Raw genomic sequence first — 16,185 nt, 5'->3', positions numbered from 1 at the left:
AGAGCAGGGCTGCTGTCTCTGTGCACACAGTGGGATTCTTGTTCCATTTTCAAACACTCTTTCATCTGCCTTGCTGACGCTAGGCTGACAACCATCTTCACAAACCAATCCAGGGACGGGAAGGAAGGTGACATCAACCTCCTTACAAAATCCCCTCTGAGTCACTGGAAGCCATAGGCAGACATTCTCTATGAAGAAGCAGAGAGAGCTCTCCTGTGATGCCCCTCAGTAGCCCAGGGACCTTCTCCACAGAGCAATGGCTCTGTCTCCCATGGCACTGCAGTATCTGCAGGGTTGCTTCCACCTTGTGGCTACTTTGAACAGTGCTGCCATCAGCACTACATGCAGGGTCTTCTCAGGAATTGATCTCAAGTCCTTCAACTGGGATTAAGGCTGCTAGCTCAGGAGGAAGTTCTGGTGCTCACTGCTAAGAAACTATTAGACAGGTCTACACGGGGCGGTAGCATTTTAATTTCCATCCAGACCTCCATTACTGCCTGGCCTCCACATCCACTCTGAAGCTATTTTTACTTCTGTTTAGTGTACTCTTCCTGGTGCTGGGCACGACATCTTGTAAATCTTGTAGATCTTGCCTTTGACTCTCAGCACAGCACGGTTTCAGAAAAGTTGCTCTACGTAGACAGAAGCCCCTTGAGCTGCATAGACACTGGGTCTGGTTAACCTCACTATGTGATATTTTTATTAATCTGCAAGGGTTTTTTTCCCTTTTTTAAAAATTAGGTATTTATTTCATTTACATTTCCAATTCTATCCCAAAAGTCCCACACACACTCCTGCCCCACCCCACCCCCCACACTCCCACTTCTTGGCCCTGGCATTCCCCTGTACTGAGGCATATAAAGTTTGCACAACCAATGGGCCTCTCTTTCCACTGATGGCCGACTAGGCCATCTTCTAATTCATATGCAGCTAGAGACACAAGCTCCGGGTGGGTACTGGTTAGTTCATATTGTTGTTCCACTTATAGGGTTGCAGATCCCCCCAGATATGCAAGGTTTTGGTTCTAGTTCATTTTGGTTTGGTGGTTTTACATGGGGTTTCTCTGAATAATCCTGGCTGTCCTCAAACTCGCTCTGAAGACAAGGCTGTCCTTGAGTGTACACAGATCTGCATGCCTCTACCTCCTGAGTCCTGGGATTGAAGCCATGCACCATCACTGCCTCGCATATATGCAAGTATTTTTGAATAATAAAGTCTACTTGATACTTTTGAGACAGGCACATCAAGAATTATTGTGTGTGTTCTTTGAAAATTATTGCTTATTATTTATGTCAGTGTGTCTTGCTCCATGGATGTATGTACCCCACATGCATGCAGTGCCCGTGGGGATCAGAAGAAATCTGTGACCCTGGAGTTACTTTAGAGCTGTGATGGGGTTCCTGGGATTTAACCCTGGGTCTTTTGAAAAGTGAGAGCTAGTCTCAACCACTGAATCATATCTCAAGCTCCACAAATTATTTTAACTAGTCATGAGGATGAGGAAAGTTTGTTATTATTTTGATTATTTTAAATCTTAAGCAATATTGTAATTGGGGTAACAGTATTGAAAACTATTCTGTTTAATGAATAGATTATTTTGCTTGATAAAGTACTGTAAACATTTTACACACAAAAAATACAGAGTGCATCTTTCTATTGTATGCTATCATTACTTTAAAGATAAACAAGTAAAGTCTTGAAACAGTGAAAAATCCAGAATGGGAATTAAAACACACATGTCTGTTGTTATAAGTCAATTCCAGAGGAAGCAACAGAGTGTTAGACCTGAATTCAAGTGAATCCTAACTTAAACAGCTTAGGGCAGCCACTCATTCCAAACTCTAAAAGGCTGTCTTAGTTAGGGCTTCTGTTGCTGTGTTAAAAGGCCATAGGAAAAGCAGCTTGGGAAGAAAAGGGTTTCTTTCAGCTTTCCACTCTCAGGGCACAGTACCTCTGTAAAGGATGGCAGGGTGGGAAATCCAGGCAGGAACCTGGAGGCAGGAACTGAAGCAGAAGCCAAGGATGAATGCTGTTGACAGGTTTGATCCTCATGGCTTGCTCAGTCTGCTCCATTATACAACCCAGAACCACAGCTCCCATAGCCTGGGCCCTGCCTCTCATAGCCTGTTCCCTGCCTGACCAATCACTAATGAAGAAAATGCAGGAGAGGGAGAAGAGCCTGAGGCAACCCAGAGGCTGCCATTCTCACTTCTTTTAATTTAGGAGGGTGGAGGTGGGGGAAGCTTGTAGCAGCTAGACACTCTCCCTCCAGAGAAGGGTGTGTCCTCAAATTCATATCAGAAGATGGCCTAGTTGGCCATCATTGGGAAGAGAGGCCCCTTGGTCTTACAAACTTTATATGCCTCAGTACAGGGGAACTCCAGGGCCAAGAACTGGGAGTGGGTGGTTAGGGGAGTGGGGGGGGGGGTAAGGGGTACTTTTGGGATAGCATTTGAAATGTAAATGAAGAAAATACCTAATTAAATTTAAAAAAAAAAAAGCAAGTTCCACCTTGCCAGGCATGGTGGCTCATGCCTTTAATGCAAGCAGAGGCAGGTTGAATTCTGAGTTCAAGGCCAGCCTGGTCTACAAAATGAGTTCCAAGACAGCCAGGGAAATACAGAGAAACCCTGTCTCAAAAAAAAAAAAAAAAAAAGAAAGAAAGAAAGAAAGAAAGAAAGAAAGAAAGAAAGAAAGAAAGTAAGAAAGTAAGTTCCATTGTCACCACAGTGGATGCCCAGAAGAACCAGGTGTCCTCACAGGGTTATGACCCTAGCATTTGACTCTTACTCCTCTAATCTCTCATCCAACCTTGCCACGACATTGGGTGGCAAAGCTCTCAGACATTAATCATTAAAGGATAAATCTACCCTTGGTGCCTGATCAATCCTGATTTCAGCCAACATATTCCTGATCTTGTTTCTCTTGTAGAAAACTGACAGAACTCTCTCATTAGAAGACATCAGAGTTGATATCTGGTTTTCCTCCACTTAAAACACCAAGGTGGTATGCACACCCATCTCATTCCATGGCCAAGTTCTAACAGGCTGGCCTGAGCTCTGAGCACTTCCTGGTGTTTGGATTTACAATGCAACATTTCAGACTGTCACCCTATTGGGTAACTCTCTAAAGTCTGCCTCCCCATCCACAAGGAGCACTCACTATACTATCACATAAGAAACATTGCTGAGTCAGCTTGTCCCAGACAAGAAGGGGTTGAGGCTCTGCTGGGGTTCATTTCCCTGGGCTTCTCTGTAATCATCAGGGAACAGTTTTAGAAGCTGCTGGTTGTTGTTCTGTGTGGGAGTAAAGGAAGATATTTCACACCCAAATGAAATGACTTGATTGTAAAGCAGGGTCTACTGAGAGTTCTGCTTACAGTCATGGATGAGAGTCACCAAAACCCAAAGCACTCTTGGGCTGGACCAGGTTAAGTATTGATGTAATAAAGTAGGCTTAATGAGTGCTTGCTTCCTTCCCATAAGCCCCAAGCCTTGGACTGCCTGGGATGTGGCTCAGCCTAAAGGTCCATTTTTCTGAATGCTGGGGTTGCAGGCTTCTGTATTCATCCTGGACTCTGAGTGTTTCTGGGAAATGCTGCAAACTTGAAGCTTGCAGCGACAGATACTTCAGTACTTTAACTCACCAAAGACCAGTAGAAGACAGTGGGTGGTATTTGGAAAGATTAGAGATGTAAGAAATGAAAATCAAGTTCTTAAAGCATGGACATGGCCTGAACCATAAGCTGGGTAAACACACCAACAGAGACCTGATACAGTAACCTGTTGCTGGGATGTGCACATCACCAGTACTGAGTCACAGGGATAAATAGGACCTGTGAAAAACATATATGAGGAACTTGGACTCATTGCCCAGAGACATGTGCAGGAGACCCAGGCAAGACTTCACAGGGAAGGCAGATAACTTTTTAAAATATGCCACACCTTTAAAAGTGTCCTCAGGTATTTCAGGCAAAAGGATTTTTGAGAGGCACCAAGCAACGGTATTTGTGTTCTTCCTTGGTGTAATGAATGGAGTGTGAATTGACCCCTGAAGCCAAGATCACAGTCTGGTGGCTCCCTCACATCCACCATGCACAGACAGTGGCTGCTCTCCATGGGGGACATCAGCACCTTTCTACCTTCAGCCCAGGACAGGGCATCCCTGCCTCATATCACATGTGGACCAGGAATCCTGCAGCCATCTTTTCAGAAGCCCTGAGCAGTTAACTCTCCTCACCAGGTTCTGTGCTTCCAACATTAAAGTACCTGGTACTTCCTACATTGTGGGATCTTCTTTTTCCCAACTCCTATCCTGGTTTCACTCCCTAACTCTAGATGGGAAAAAAAGGGAAAGATAGAGGAGAGAGAAAGATAGAGGATCCTGAATCTAATTTATTTCTTTAGGTTTGACTACTCACAGACCACACCCAGGAAACCCTGTCCTGCCCCGTATAAAACAAGCAACAATACCTCCAACTATCAGGGTCCTACTATTCATATGTCCTCTGAAAAGTTCCCAGAATTCCAAAGGTCACACAATCACAGCAACTGTCTGCAGCTGGCAAAACCATGCCTCTGCTAGAGCACAAGGCAAATCACAGTCAGCTGCTGTGGACAGTCTGAAGCAGCCCCATATCTCTGGGATTAAAAACTAAAACATATTCTCATATTTCTGTTTTTAAAGAAATTAAAATGCCAAAATTACTGCTACACTAGTTTCTTCATCTTACCACCAGGCCACCTGACAAAGTGGATTGACACAGGACAGCATGTAATTCTCCAGAAGTTAGTCAATACAGAATAAATCCACCCAAGTCCTTCACCACTCTCCTGTCTTACATCCTCATTTTCAAGGACTCTAACCTTCTCACTTCCATCCAAGAACTATTCCCATGACCCACTGCTCCCACAAAGGGCACAGTTCACATCTTTTTCCAATCCCAGAGAACGGCTATGGCAACCCATTTCATTTCACTTCCAGCCTCCATATCTAACAAGTTGCAGTTGAGCTCTGGACAGTGTCTGATGCCTTGGACCCTGGTGCAATCACTGCATGTGATCTCAGAGCTTTGATTTGAAGTGTGCCATTAAAAAGGCTCACTGTTGAGAGCTTCGGCCCCACCTGGTGGCACTATTGAGTCAGTGGATGGTGAAGGGGCTGACTCTCCACAGGTACATTTATACTTGCCTGTCCTTTAAGGAATAGCCACTTCCTGATATCCTCTCTGCCATAATGTTCCTGCTTTGCCAAAGGCCTAAAGAACATGGAACCTGCCTACAATGAGCTGGTGCTTCTTAAATCACGAGTCAAACTAAAACTTCCCTGCTTTAACCTATGTCTCTTAGAAACTTGTCACAGCAGTGAAATGTCTGTTTAGTAAAATTTAAGTCTCTCTTCCCATTCTTAAGAGGGACCCAGTGCATGATGAATATACATGATGGCTAGGACAATACAAAAGGAAACCTCAAGCCACCATTGGCTCCCTCCTATGGTTCATACACTGCAAAGCTATAGTGACTGGATACAATATTGGCAGGTGCTTGTTGCCATCACAGATGGGATTAGCTAGAAGAAACACAAACTCAAGAACCATTGATGTGATTCTACGAGGGAACTTTTCAGAATTCTATATCTACTATAAAGAAAGAAGCTACATAGTTTGGGGGCATCCAGAGGAAAGAAAAAGAACAGGGAGGAGGGTATTGAGGACTGCAAAGTACAGGATCTCAGGACTGGAGAAGAGTAAAACTCTGTGAGGAGCCAGAGGAAAGAAAGTGAGTGTGCTGGTTGCTGGAAACATTCTGGAAAACATGTTCAGAGGGCCAAGAGCTGCAACTTGTGTCCCTAAGGCCTGCAAGAGGACTGTGACCCACAAATTTTCCACCTACTGCAGCTTCTTCCTCAGCAAGGAGGGAATTACAAGAGGTGGGGTGGCACAGCCCCACTGTGTTCTTAATAGGGGTGGAGGGGCAGCTGGAGTGGTCAGCCTGAACCCATGGTTGTGCACAGAGAGAGTGAATTAAAAACACTGCCTGATCTCCAGCCATGTGAACGCAGGAAACAAACACGTCCACCAGGGGGCGAGCAACAGTAGCAGAGAGAAGGCTCCCAGATCTGAGGATCATCCAGAACTGCAGTGGGAGGAGGATGCCCTGGGAACAGCAAGAGGGCTCCATTTGCACTTCATTACCACAGTAGTGCTTTAGTCGTATATTAACCAGGAAAAAGAACAGGGAACAACTCTTTACTCCTTTTCATATTCCTAAGACACAAAAGGTTAAAAGAAGAAAGTAAAATTAGTTAAGTTGGGATTAAACAGATGGCTCAGCACTTGCTGTTCTTGCAGAGGAACTGAGTTGTGTTCTCAGGATCCTCATCAGGTGTCTCCAACTCCAGGGGATGCATCGCCCTCTTCTGGCCTCTGTGGGCACTGCACCACAGTCTCTATTCCTCTCTTCTCTCTCTCTCTCTCTCTCTTTCTCTCTCTCTCTCTCTCTCTCTCTCTCTCTCTCTCTCTCTCTCTGTCTCTCCCCCTCTCTCCCTGAAAAATTTTCTCTTGGAAAAAAGTTATTTCTAAAAGTTAAAAAAATGAGAAAATGGAAAAAGGTCATATTTAGAATATACCAAGAGACTTCACAATTTAAAAGTAAGTTAAACAACAAATGTCAACATAAGAGTTGATGAGTTTCCTGTCTGAAGATGTGCTCAGTAACTTGGAAAGAGCTGTAGAAAGCATCGTCAGTCATAAAAAAGTGGCAAACCATAACTGGGATGAGATTCAACAGAAAAATTCCAATGGCTAAACAGAAAATGTGCTAATAACACACGTTAATGAGAAATGAGTAATTGAATCTCATATAAACCACTCTCAGGTATAAAATAGTCCAACTGCTTTAGAAAATAGCTTGGTAATTTATTATGGAAACTTGGGGTTCAGGAATCCCAATTTTAGGCATTTACCCTGGAAGATGGAAAAACGATAGCCTGTGGAAAACCAAAAAGAGGTATTTGACAAAGCAGCCACAACTTGCTTGGGAAGGGGACCTGTAGTGGAAGGGACTCTATCACAACACAGGATACTGACGGGTGACAGTGAATCTGAGCAAATGCAAGGAACATGTGCATGCCACAATCACAAGATAACACCATTGTTGGTACCATGGGCATGTGGAAGTACATCTACTCTGGGTAGATAGATAGATAGATAGATAGATAGACAGACAGACTTTTAGATAGATAGATAGATAGATAAATGATAGATACACTTATAGATAGATAGATAGATAGATAGATAGACTTATAGATAGATAGATAGATAGATAGATAGATAGATAGATAGATAGATAGATTAGATAGATAAGCAAGCTTCGCAGGCTGGAAAGAAATACAACTCCTGTCTTTTAGCTGATACAATCTTCCATTTAGAAAAATCCTAAGACATCTGCAACAAATTTCAACCATAAATAAATACAGCAAGATTAAAAAAATACATCATTTATATGAAAAGTGAACCATATTTCTAGTAATATAAAATTCAAACTTAAGCTAAGATAATCTTATTTAAAACTAAAATATGTTGGCCAGAGACAGCACAACAGTTAAGAGCACTTGCTATTCTTCCAGATGATTAGACTTGGGGACCAAGTAACTATGTCAGGTGGCTCAAAATTGCCAGTTACTTCAGCTCCAGGGATTCTACACCCTCTTCTGGCCTCTGATGGCACCCACACATACATGCACATAACTCCACACCAACACATGAACAAACACTCATACAATATCATAGTGATAGGTTGAAAACATAAGCCTTAAAAGAGAAGAACCTAGGAAATATATTAAAGAAGACCAAAGCACTCAGAACAAAATCCCACATTGACAGAACAGAGCTGGTAACACTGTTAGGATGAATCACAAGAAAACTAGGGGGACTGGCTCCCTGGGGAGTGTGCTGACAGCAACAGGGCTGACAACTGGAGCTCAGATCTCTAGAAGCAACATATAGCAGATGTGGATGCATGCATCTGTAACTCCAGCACACCTACAGAGAGATGGGAGGCAGAGACAAAAGAATCCATAAGGCTATTGGCCCATCTAGCCTGACTCCACAGCAATGAACAACTGTCAACCCTGTTTCAAACAAAGGCACAAGGTTGTGTTCTGACCACCACATAAGCTCTCCTGTACCTGCACGCAACTACAAAAATACACATGCATGCACGCACATACACATCTCCCTCACACTTACACACATACAAAGAAACTATAAAGGAATATAAAGTAAGTATATCATATGCAGAGGACATCTCAAATTTTCTTTCTTTAAACTCACTTATAAGAGTAAGATAAAAAGATACTTTGGGGAGAGATTTATATTTAGAATGCATATATTCTACGTGCATTAGAACTCAGCCACAACTACAGAAGCAATTTTGAGACATGCAATGGCCTTGGTGTCCTCCCCACAAAAGACATGCAAGTATCCAATAGGCATTTGAAGAGATGGTGACTATCAAGCCATTATGGAAATGAAAATAAAAACTATGAGAAACCATTCATGCCTGCTAGGATAGCCTCAATTTCTAGGTGGAAAATAACAAGTATTAACAAAGAGGTTGAACAAGTGGAATCTTTTGATCACTAATCATAAATATTTAGTGAGAATATAAAATAGTGACAAAACTGAAAGAAATTTTAGGTCTTTCGTAATTTAAACATACAGTTGTTATGAGGCCCAGCAATTCCACTCTTGAACATATATTCAAAAGCACCAAAATTGTATTCAAAGCCTTGTACCAAAGTGTTCCTGACAGCACTGTTCTGAATAATGGTAACTACTCATATTATGTAAACTCTTACACCATTAAACTGATAAAATGCGAGATATTCATACCCATAATAATAGTCACAAAAGTGAAGTACATGCTACAACATGGATAAACCTTTAAAACATACTAAGAAAGTTGGCACAAAAGATCTCAAATTCTACTTTAAATTTCCAGTATAGGCAAGTCCATGGAGATGGCAGGGTAAAGGTTGTCCAGGCTTATGGTTATGGGATGTCATTAGGAAACGAACGGGAATTGTTGTAACTGTCGACCAATATGAACATAAAAACATTATACATAAACTTACCTAGCTGGTAGTTTTAAACTACAGACCTGACACAACCTAAATTCACCTGAGAAGGGAGTCTCTCCACTGAGGGATCACTTAGGGCAGACTGGTCTATGGGCTTGCTTATGGGAGATGTCCTTGATGCTCAGTTGCTGTGGGGGTGGGTGCTGGGCTCACTGTGAACACACTGCTCTCTGGGCAGGTGGCCTCAGCTGTGTGAGAAAACTACTTCAGCCTGAGCCTGAGTGAGGCAGCAAGCAGCTTCTTCACAGGGGGTCTGCCTGGCCCTTCCTGCTTGAGTTCTTGTCCTGACTCCACTCAAGTCTGTGACCTGCAAGAGTAAGCCAAAGAAATCCTTCCCTTCTCTAAACTGCTTCTGGTCAGCGTGTTTTATCAGGCAACAGACAGGAAACTAGAACAACAACAACCCCAAAATCACTAAGCTGTAGTCATTAAAAGAGTAAGTATATCTATCATATGCAAACAAAATCTGAAGTTTTCTTCCTTTAAACTCACTTATAGGAGAAAGATAAAAAAATATGCAAAACAATTTGAGAAATTTAAAAGTCACTCCTCTGATCTGGTATTGCCTAAATTATTAGCTAAATCTCAAGCTATTTAGACACTGATGTAGAATTTTGCCTGGGAGCCTGGACTTCGTCCAGCCTTTATAACTGATTAACAGAAAATGGCAGCCCAATTGTTTCCTAACCTCCAAGGAGAGAAGGCAAACACTGAGGGAAGCCACAGATCACAGGCAGTGTGTGCACTGCATTAAAGAGTTGCTTCCAAAAGTGCCTGCTAAGGATGAGTCAGCATTTGTGGGGAGGGGAATAGGGAGGACACTGTACTTAAACCCAACCCAGGCTTTATTTTCTTTGCAATGTTCTATCCTCTCTCCCCTTTCTTCTGTGCTACTCTTCCCTCCTTCCCTCTCCTCCTCCCTTCTGTGCTCTCCCTCATCCTCCCATTTCCCTTTTCTCTCCCTCCCAGGCTGTCCTTGAATCCATCATCCAACCCCTCAACTTTCCAGAGTGTCCAGAGTGCTCAGATTAGAGATTTGTGCCCTTACAAGACCTTGATCTTCTTATACACAAAGCAAGAGAACCAACCAACCTTCCTTCCTTCCTTCCTTCCTTCCTTCCTTCCTTCCTTCCTTCCTCCCTCCCTTCCTTCCTTCCTTCCTTCTTTCCTTCCTTCCTACCCTTTTCTCTCTTTACATCTTTCTTTCCTTTGCTTCTGTTTTCTAACTGTGATGGGAATTGAACTCATACCCTCACATGTGCTTGGCAAACAGGAGTGTACCCCACTTAGCTACATCCCAAGACGGGATCACCCATAGAATGTTTACAGCCCTGTGCAACCAGGAGTCCCCCTGGCTCCAAGCATGCCTGTCACAGTAGGTGTGAAAAAATCAGACAGGATCTACTTGAGGGTTTCTTTCAGATGACATGAAAGACATGTGACCTGAAGACCTTCAAAAGTCTTGAATTCAAAACTCAAAAATACATTAGTACTTTCCAGAGCAACTGTACATCCTAAGTCATAAAGTGATGCTTGTTTCTTTCTCTCTGGTAAAGGCCAGAGGGCAAGTGATCAGAGTTTGAAGCCACTTAGATCCTGCCACACACTCTTTCACAGCTGCTCTCAGCATCCCTTTAAAGCTGTCCATACTTTCTTAGCTGCGAACCATGTGACTTCAAGACCCTGCAAGCTAGAACCTCTGAGGTTTGTTGGCTCACCTCTGGCTTAGAGTCCAAGGAATAAGCATGTCACAGAGCTGGTTGAGAGGGCTTTGACCTGAACCTGTCCCTTGAGTCAAACCTTCACCTCTCTTAGAAACCAAATGTTTCTAAGGTTCATTTAAAGATTCTGTGACTGCCACCAGATCACCAAACTAACTGTATTTTCTCCTGGTGCCTAGCAAAAACCCTGAATTTATTCAGCTTCAAGTACACACATCCTCATACTCTGAGCCTGGCATTCTCTTGTCTACCACTGTGTCAGGTGACCCTCTTCCCAATGAGAGGCAGCCTAGGCCAAATCCAGGAGGGGGTGCAGCCTAAAAGAACCACATCTGCCAGAGAAGAGAGAATACAGCCAGAAGGCATCAGTCACCCACCTGAGTCAGCTTTCCCTTCTTCTTACAGTTGATCCCTCCTAGGAAGATCATGTTGGGCATGACCGGCCTGGGATATTCGAACACAAAATCGTACCGTAACAGCCACAGAGAATTCTGGTGTAAGGAAGGTAGGGACACATCTCTCTTGAGGAGGTCTGAGGCAATGATTTCATACTTTGAATACAGACAATAATATAGGTAGTTTTCCAAGATGTTAACAATGAAGTTGGCCAGCCGTTGGGGAAACGTCATGTGGTCTGAGAATTTGGTGTAGAATCTGGGCACATAGGACACAGGGCTTGGGCTTTGACCAAGCATGTGTTCCAGAGAGCATGGGAAACCTCTGAAGAGGTAGACAGAGGGCAGGTTGAGATACTCAGCCAGGATCACACCACAGGGCATGGCTGGGTCTGTGAACAGAGCATCAAACTTGTTCTCCCTGAGGAAGCTGAGGGTGGCAGAGTCCTTCAGGAGGCTCTGGCAGTTGGAAAAGAACATGTCCACGACAATCATGTTGTTCCTGTACTCTCTTAGAGGACCCATCAGGGAGGCACCGGGAAGAAAGTGGTTGTTTCCAAAGGTGCGAAAACGGGTCTGCAGTTCTTCTAGGCTGTAGGTAACTGAGAAGATTTTCCTCCTGTAGTATTTGGATTCTCCCAAAAGCAAATTGACTTCTGGCACTAGGACCATAATGTCATGTCCTCGTTCACTGAGATGTTCTACTATCTCCTTCATGCTAAGCCAGTGGCTTCCATCCTGGGGGACCACCAGCAGCTTGTCACCTAGAACTGAGGCCCAAAGCACTAGGAAGAGAAACCCTGCAGGAAGTGTCTGAGCAGCAGGAAGAAGGCAAGCCATCCTAGGGAAGGGAAGGCAACAATGAGTACCCCTGAGGCTGCAGGGCCCTCAGCTACCCCCACACACACACTCAGTGACTGACCTCAGGACTCCCTGCCTTTCTCTCCCTTATTCTAAAGCATGCCCTGTAATATGAAGGGAGCTAAATTAATATTTAACCATATTAAGCAGGTGGCTGACTCTGTGTAGCCTATCAGCCTTTATTAGAGATTCTAGTTTTCTTATCTTTTTCTCCATTAATGGGCTAATCCTTCCAATGAGTCTTTGCTACTGTTTAAAGAAAACCTGGAAGGAGCTGACCTGGGCCTTGTGAGTTTAGCGGAGAAATGGCTCTCTGTCAATGCATTGACACTTTCCTGTCAACTTTGTTCACATAAAGGGGGAAGCACTAACTTACCAGAGGACATATTTGATGTTCAAAGCAACACAGATGTTCAAAGCAACACAGAGCTCTCTCCTCCTCATAATCTTAATCTTCACCTTCTTCTGTGTCTTTGGGCCTATGTGGCTGTATCTATAAAGGATGCCAATCTTACAGGGTGGGACCCATCCTAAGGATCTCATCTTCACTAAGTTCATCTGCAATGACTATGCAACCAAGCATGCTGGCCACTAAGCTTAGTGTAGTTTCCAGGACACACAAGTTAGGCCTTAACCCCCACCCATATCCCCACACAGTACAAACCTCAGAGTGCAGTTATGGCCAGCTTTCTATGTGCGAGAAACTGAGGTTGCTGCCTAAGCAAAGGACAGTAGTTGTAACCCCTGGAGCTTTGAAAGAAACTGAAATTATCCACCTCTGCCTAACTGTTTACAAACTCTTGGTCTTTGAATTTCTTCACAATCATCAAATGGTTAAAAATGATGGCAAGTTTAGTTTTAAAAACTCAACGGAGAACCAGGGATGAAGTTTGGTTGGTAGAACACTTTCTTAGTCGGTAACCTTTGCACTCTGGGAGGGAGAGGCAGAAGGATCAGATGTTCAAGGTCATCCTAGCTACATAGTGAGTTTGAGAACAGCCTGGATTTCATGAGTGTTTGTCTGAAGAACAGAAGTGGGCCTGAAGAGATGGCTCAGCAGGTAAGAACACTGACAAGTCCTCCAGAGGACCGAAGTTCAAATCCCAGCACCCTCACAGCAGCTAACAGCTATGTGTAAACCAGGCTCCAAAGGCTATGCTACTGTCTTCTTACCTCAGTGGACATATTCACAACACACATATTTACATATAGACAAACACCCATTCACATAAGACTAAAATCAATAATATGTCAAAACAAAGTTTTAAAAGAGAACCTAAGTGGATTTTACTTGTACTTTTAAAATCAGTCAGCACCTCACATAGAGTGAGTGTGTAGTGAGCCAACTAGGAGAGAGTCTAAGTCTAATATACAAGGCCTTCAGAGACCTTCACAATGTTCCTGTGGGCTAAAGAAGTCAAAGGGACTATTTTAAAAATCAAAGTTGACATACCCAAACACACGCAGACACTTCCTGGCTAACATTCAAGAGAAGAATAAATCCATTTTGTTAACATACAGCAGGTTGGGAGGACAGAAAACTGTCTAAGAGTTGCTTTGCTTGATGTTTTTCTCCAGTCCATTAACTGGCTGGCCTCCTAGGGAACAGCTGGAAATCTCTAATTTGCATTACAGTTTGTTCTGTTGCAATGCTACATAGCCTGAACCTTCGAGAAATTCCACAGCACCCTTGGGGAGGATGCTCTAGGAAAGCAAATGACCATTTTGGTATTGCTAAGAGAAAACTGTGTTCATTTCCTAAAATGGGCTCCAAAATGCCAATGGGCTCCTAGAATGTATTTTGAATCTCCTTGTTTGATATCAAATAAACTTTCCCACCTATGGCCCAAGCCTTTCTTATTGATGCATGGCATTGATCTCTCTGAAATGACAGAACTCTGGAGAGTGAGAGCGACCTGGAGCACATATGATAAGCATGTTCCAGGGACAGCAGAGCTCAGGGCTGATGTGACCAGAGGTCTGCAGCTTTCTAGCCCTCCTTTTGGTAGTTTAAATGAAAATGGCCCCTGTGGGCTCATAAAAAATTGCACTATTTAAAAAGTTAGGAGGAATGGCCTTGGAGTAGATGTGGCCTTGTTGGAGGAAAGGTGTCACTGATGGTGGCCTTTGAGGTTTCAGGGGCTCCAGCCAAGGCCCAATGTGTCTCCCCCTCCCTGTTGCCTGCCAATCCAGATGTAGAATGCCTGGCTTCTTCTCCAGCACCATGTCTGCCTGCCTGCTGCCATGCTTCCTGCCATGACCATAATGGACTAAAGCTCTCAAAAGTAAGCCAGGCCCAATTACCTGTTTTCCATTCTATGAGTTGCTGTGGTCATGATGTCTCTTTATGGCCTTAGAACCTCTAAGATGCTCCCCCTAGATGATATACATAATAAACACGATGTCAGCTCTGATCACCTACTTCCTTTAAAGTTCTGCTAGTGTCCCATCCGTGACACCTTCCCTGTTGAGCCCAGGGTCCAGCAGCCCAGTCTGTGGCCCTGGGCCTCCTTCCCTTCCTTGCTATCATTACCTCACCTTCTGTGTATTTATGCATCCCTCTCCCAACTATTAGTAGCATGTGCAGGGTGGGATCAATCATTGTTCTAATGTCCCTCTCTACCAAACTCAGTGTTCCTCTCTATTGAGTCTGCAGCATGCAGATCAGTGTCCAGCATACAGAAGGCTCCGAGTACCAGTTTGTGTGTGAGTAAACTGGCATTGGGACTGTCTGTCCATTTTATCCTTGTGCCTCATTTTCAATCAAATAGTAAAAGGTTACTCAAGGAAGGATAAGACAGAACCAGCTCCCTTGTGAGGAGTTGGTCGCTGACCCTTCGACATGTGTATAAGGGAAAAACCAACGACCCTTTCCTTCTGCACACTTTCACTCACACAGCTCTTGTGTTACCAGGCATGTATGAGTCAAGTCAACCACTTAGCAGAGTTGGCTACAGACCAGAGGCTCTTTTACTCAGCCTCAGAGCAGCTCTGCTCAAACCACTCAGAGAATCACTCAGTCAGAGGTTCATTACAGCAGCAGCACCCATAGTGCAACAAGACAGCAGTGGAGAAATGCCAAGAGCTTGGGGGAGAGACATGGCCGCTCTCTGTGTTCTTGGTGCAACCTATCCTCCACACCTTCAGCAACCTGGCAGCTCCCCAACCCAATCCCTCTGTGCTTTCATAGGGGCCGCATCATGAAATACAGGGGATGGGCTGATTGATTAAATTACCGTTGATCAGTAATCAACCCTAACTTCAATCCCTTTCTCTGCCCTTCCCTCTAATCTCAAAGCTGGTTCCAGACCCCATCCTTACAAACTTTCCAAAAGTTGCCCCTTAAGCATAAGCTTTAAGAAAACAGTACAACAGCTTATCACAAACAAACAGCACAGGTTTCCCTCCCACCCCTCATGAAATCAACAGGCATTTGGGAAGCTCTGCACAGGAAGACAAAAGCCCTTATCTTTCAAATTCTGTATTGCTCTCTCACCACACATAATCTGTTACTTGCCTGTCAGATAGTAAGGTTAGAGACCTGTGCCTCTAGGTAGCACGTGATGAGGGCCCTTGAGCAAGAGTAAGAAATCTGGAAGTCGGTTTCCAGTCAGCCACCATCAGCCAGCATCTGAATTCTGGGTTTTCTAACCACCACCAAAGAGGGAGGGTTACATTTGTTCTGTTTGTTAATCACTGCTGAGGGCGGGCCAGGGAGTTATGGATGTTGAAATCAGGCTGCCCTGGAGGAAATTGTTCTTTGAATCAAGGAACTGGCTCACCCAGACCTTGTCAGGCATATGCATATTGGAACCAGCTTGCCAGTACTTGCCTTAACCTTGGCACCCCAGTCGGTTGGGGCTCAGGAAAGCAGGACTGAAGGGGCCACCCCAAAGGGCAAGCAGGAACATAGCCAAGATGAAAGTTCTTTCTTTAAGGCTTACAAAGACTCCACTCAGTCCAAGCAGGGGTGGAGGATCAGCGTGGGAGGGAGGAGGGGAGTTGGAGTTTTTTGTTTTGTTTTGCTTTTAATTGATTCTTTGTGGGTTTCAAATTGTGCTTCCCAG

The 16,185-nt window shown here is 44.1% G+C and overlaps 6 protein-coding genes across 6 annotated transcripts in view; all 6 read right to left on the bottom strand.

The window, feature by feature from the left end:
* Ugt1a6a (UDP glucuronosyltransferase 1 family, polypeptide A6A) overlaps nucleotides 1-15,762 on the bottom strand; it is an 85,194-nt gene extending 69,432 nt beyond the window's left edge. The window contains exons 1-2 of the mRNA NM_145079.3: nucleotides 15,636-15,762; nucleotides 11,240-12,098 (exon numbers count right to left, since the gene is read on the bottom strand). Coding sequence (NP_659545.2) covers nucleotides 11,240-12,097 — 858 coding nt within the window. The 5' untranslated portion in view covers nucleotide 12,098; nucleotides 15,636-15,762. The remainder of the gene's footprint in view (nucleotides 1-11,239; nucleotides 12,099-15,635) is intronic.
* The window catches only part of Ugt1a10 (UDP glycosyltransferase 1 family, polypeptide A10), a 164,592-nt gene that overhangs the window by 69,432 nt on the left and 78,975 nt on the right, over nucleotides 1-16,185 (bottom strand). The window lies entirely within an intron of this gene.
* Ugt1a9 (UDP glucuronosyltransferase 1 family, polypeptide A9) overlaps nucleotides 1-16,185 on the bottom strand; it is a 149,224-nt gene that overhangs the window by 69,432 nt on the left and 63,607 nt on the right. The gene's annotated exons all lie outside the window — the stretch shown is intronic.
* Ugt1a8 (UDP glucuronosyltransferase 1 family, polypeptide A8) overlaps nucleotides 1-16,185 on the bottom strand; it is a 131,171-nt gene that overhangs the window by 68,428 nt on the left and 46,558 nt on the right. The window lies entirely within an intron of this gene.
* The window catches only part of Ugt1a7c (UDP glucuronosyltransferase 1 family, polypeptide A7C), a 125,002-nt gene that overhangs the window by 69,432 nt on the left and 39,385 nt on the right, over nucleotides 1-16,185 (bottom strand). The window lies entirely within an intron of this gene.
* Nucleotides 1-16,185, bottom strand: part of Ugt1a6b (UDP glucuronosyltransferase 1 family, polypeptide A6B) — a 115,742-nt gene that overhangs the window by 68,428 nt on the left and 31,129 nt on the right. The window lies entirely within an intron of this gene.

This window comes from Mus musculus, chromosome 1 (genome assembly GCF_000001635.26).
Source record: "Mus musculus strain C57BL/6J chromosome 1, GRCm38.p6 C57BL/6J".
Lineage (NCBI taxonomy): Eukaryota > Metazoa > Chordata > Mammalia > Rodentia > Muridae > Mus > Mus musculus.
The sequence above is the reverse complement of the archived record's forward strand: the minus strand, read 5'-3'. Positions and strand labels throughout refer to the sequence as shown.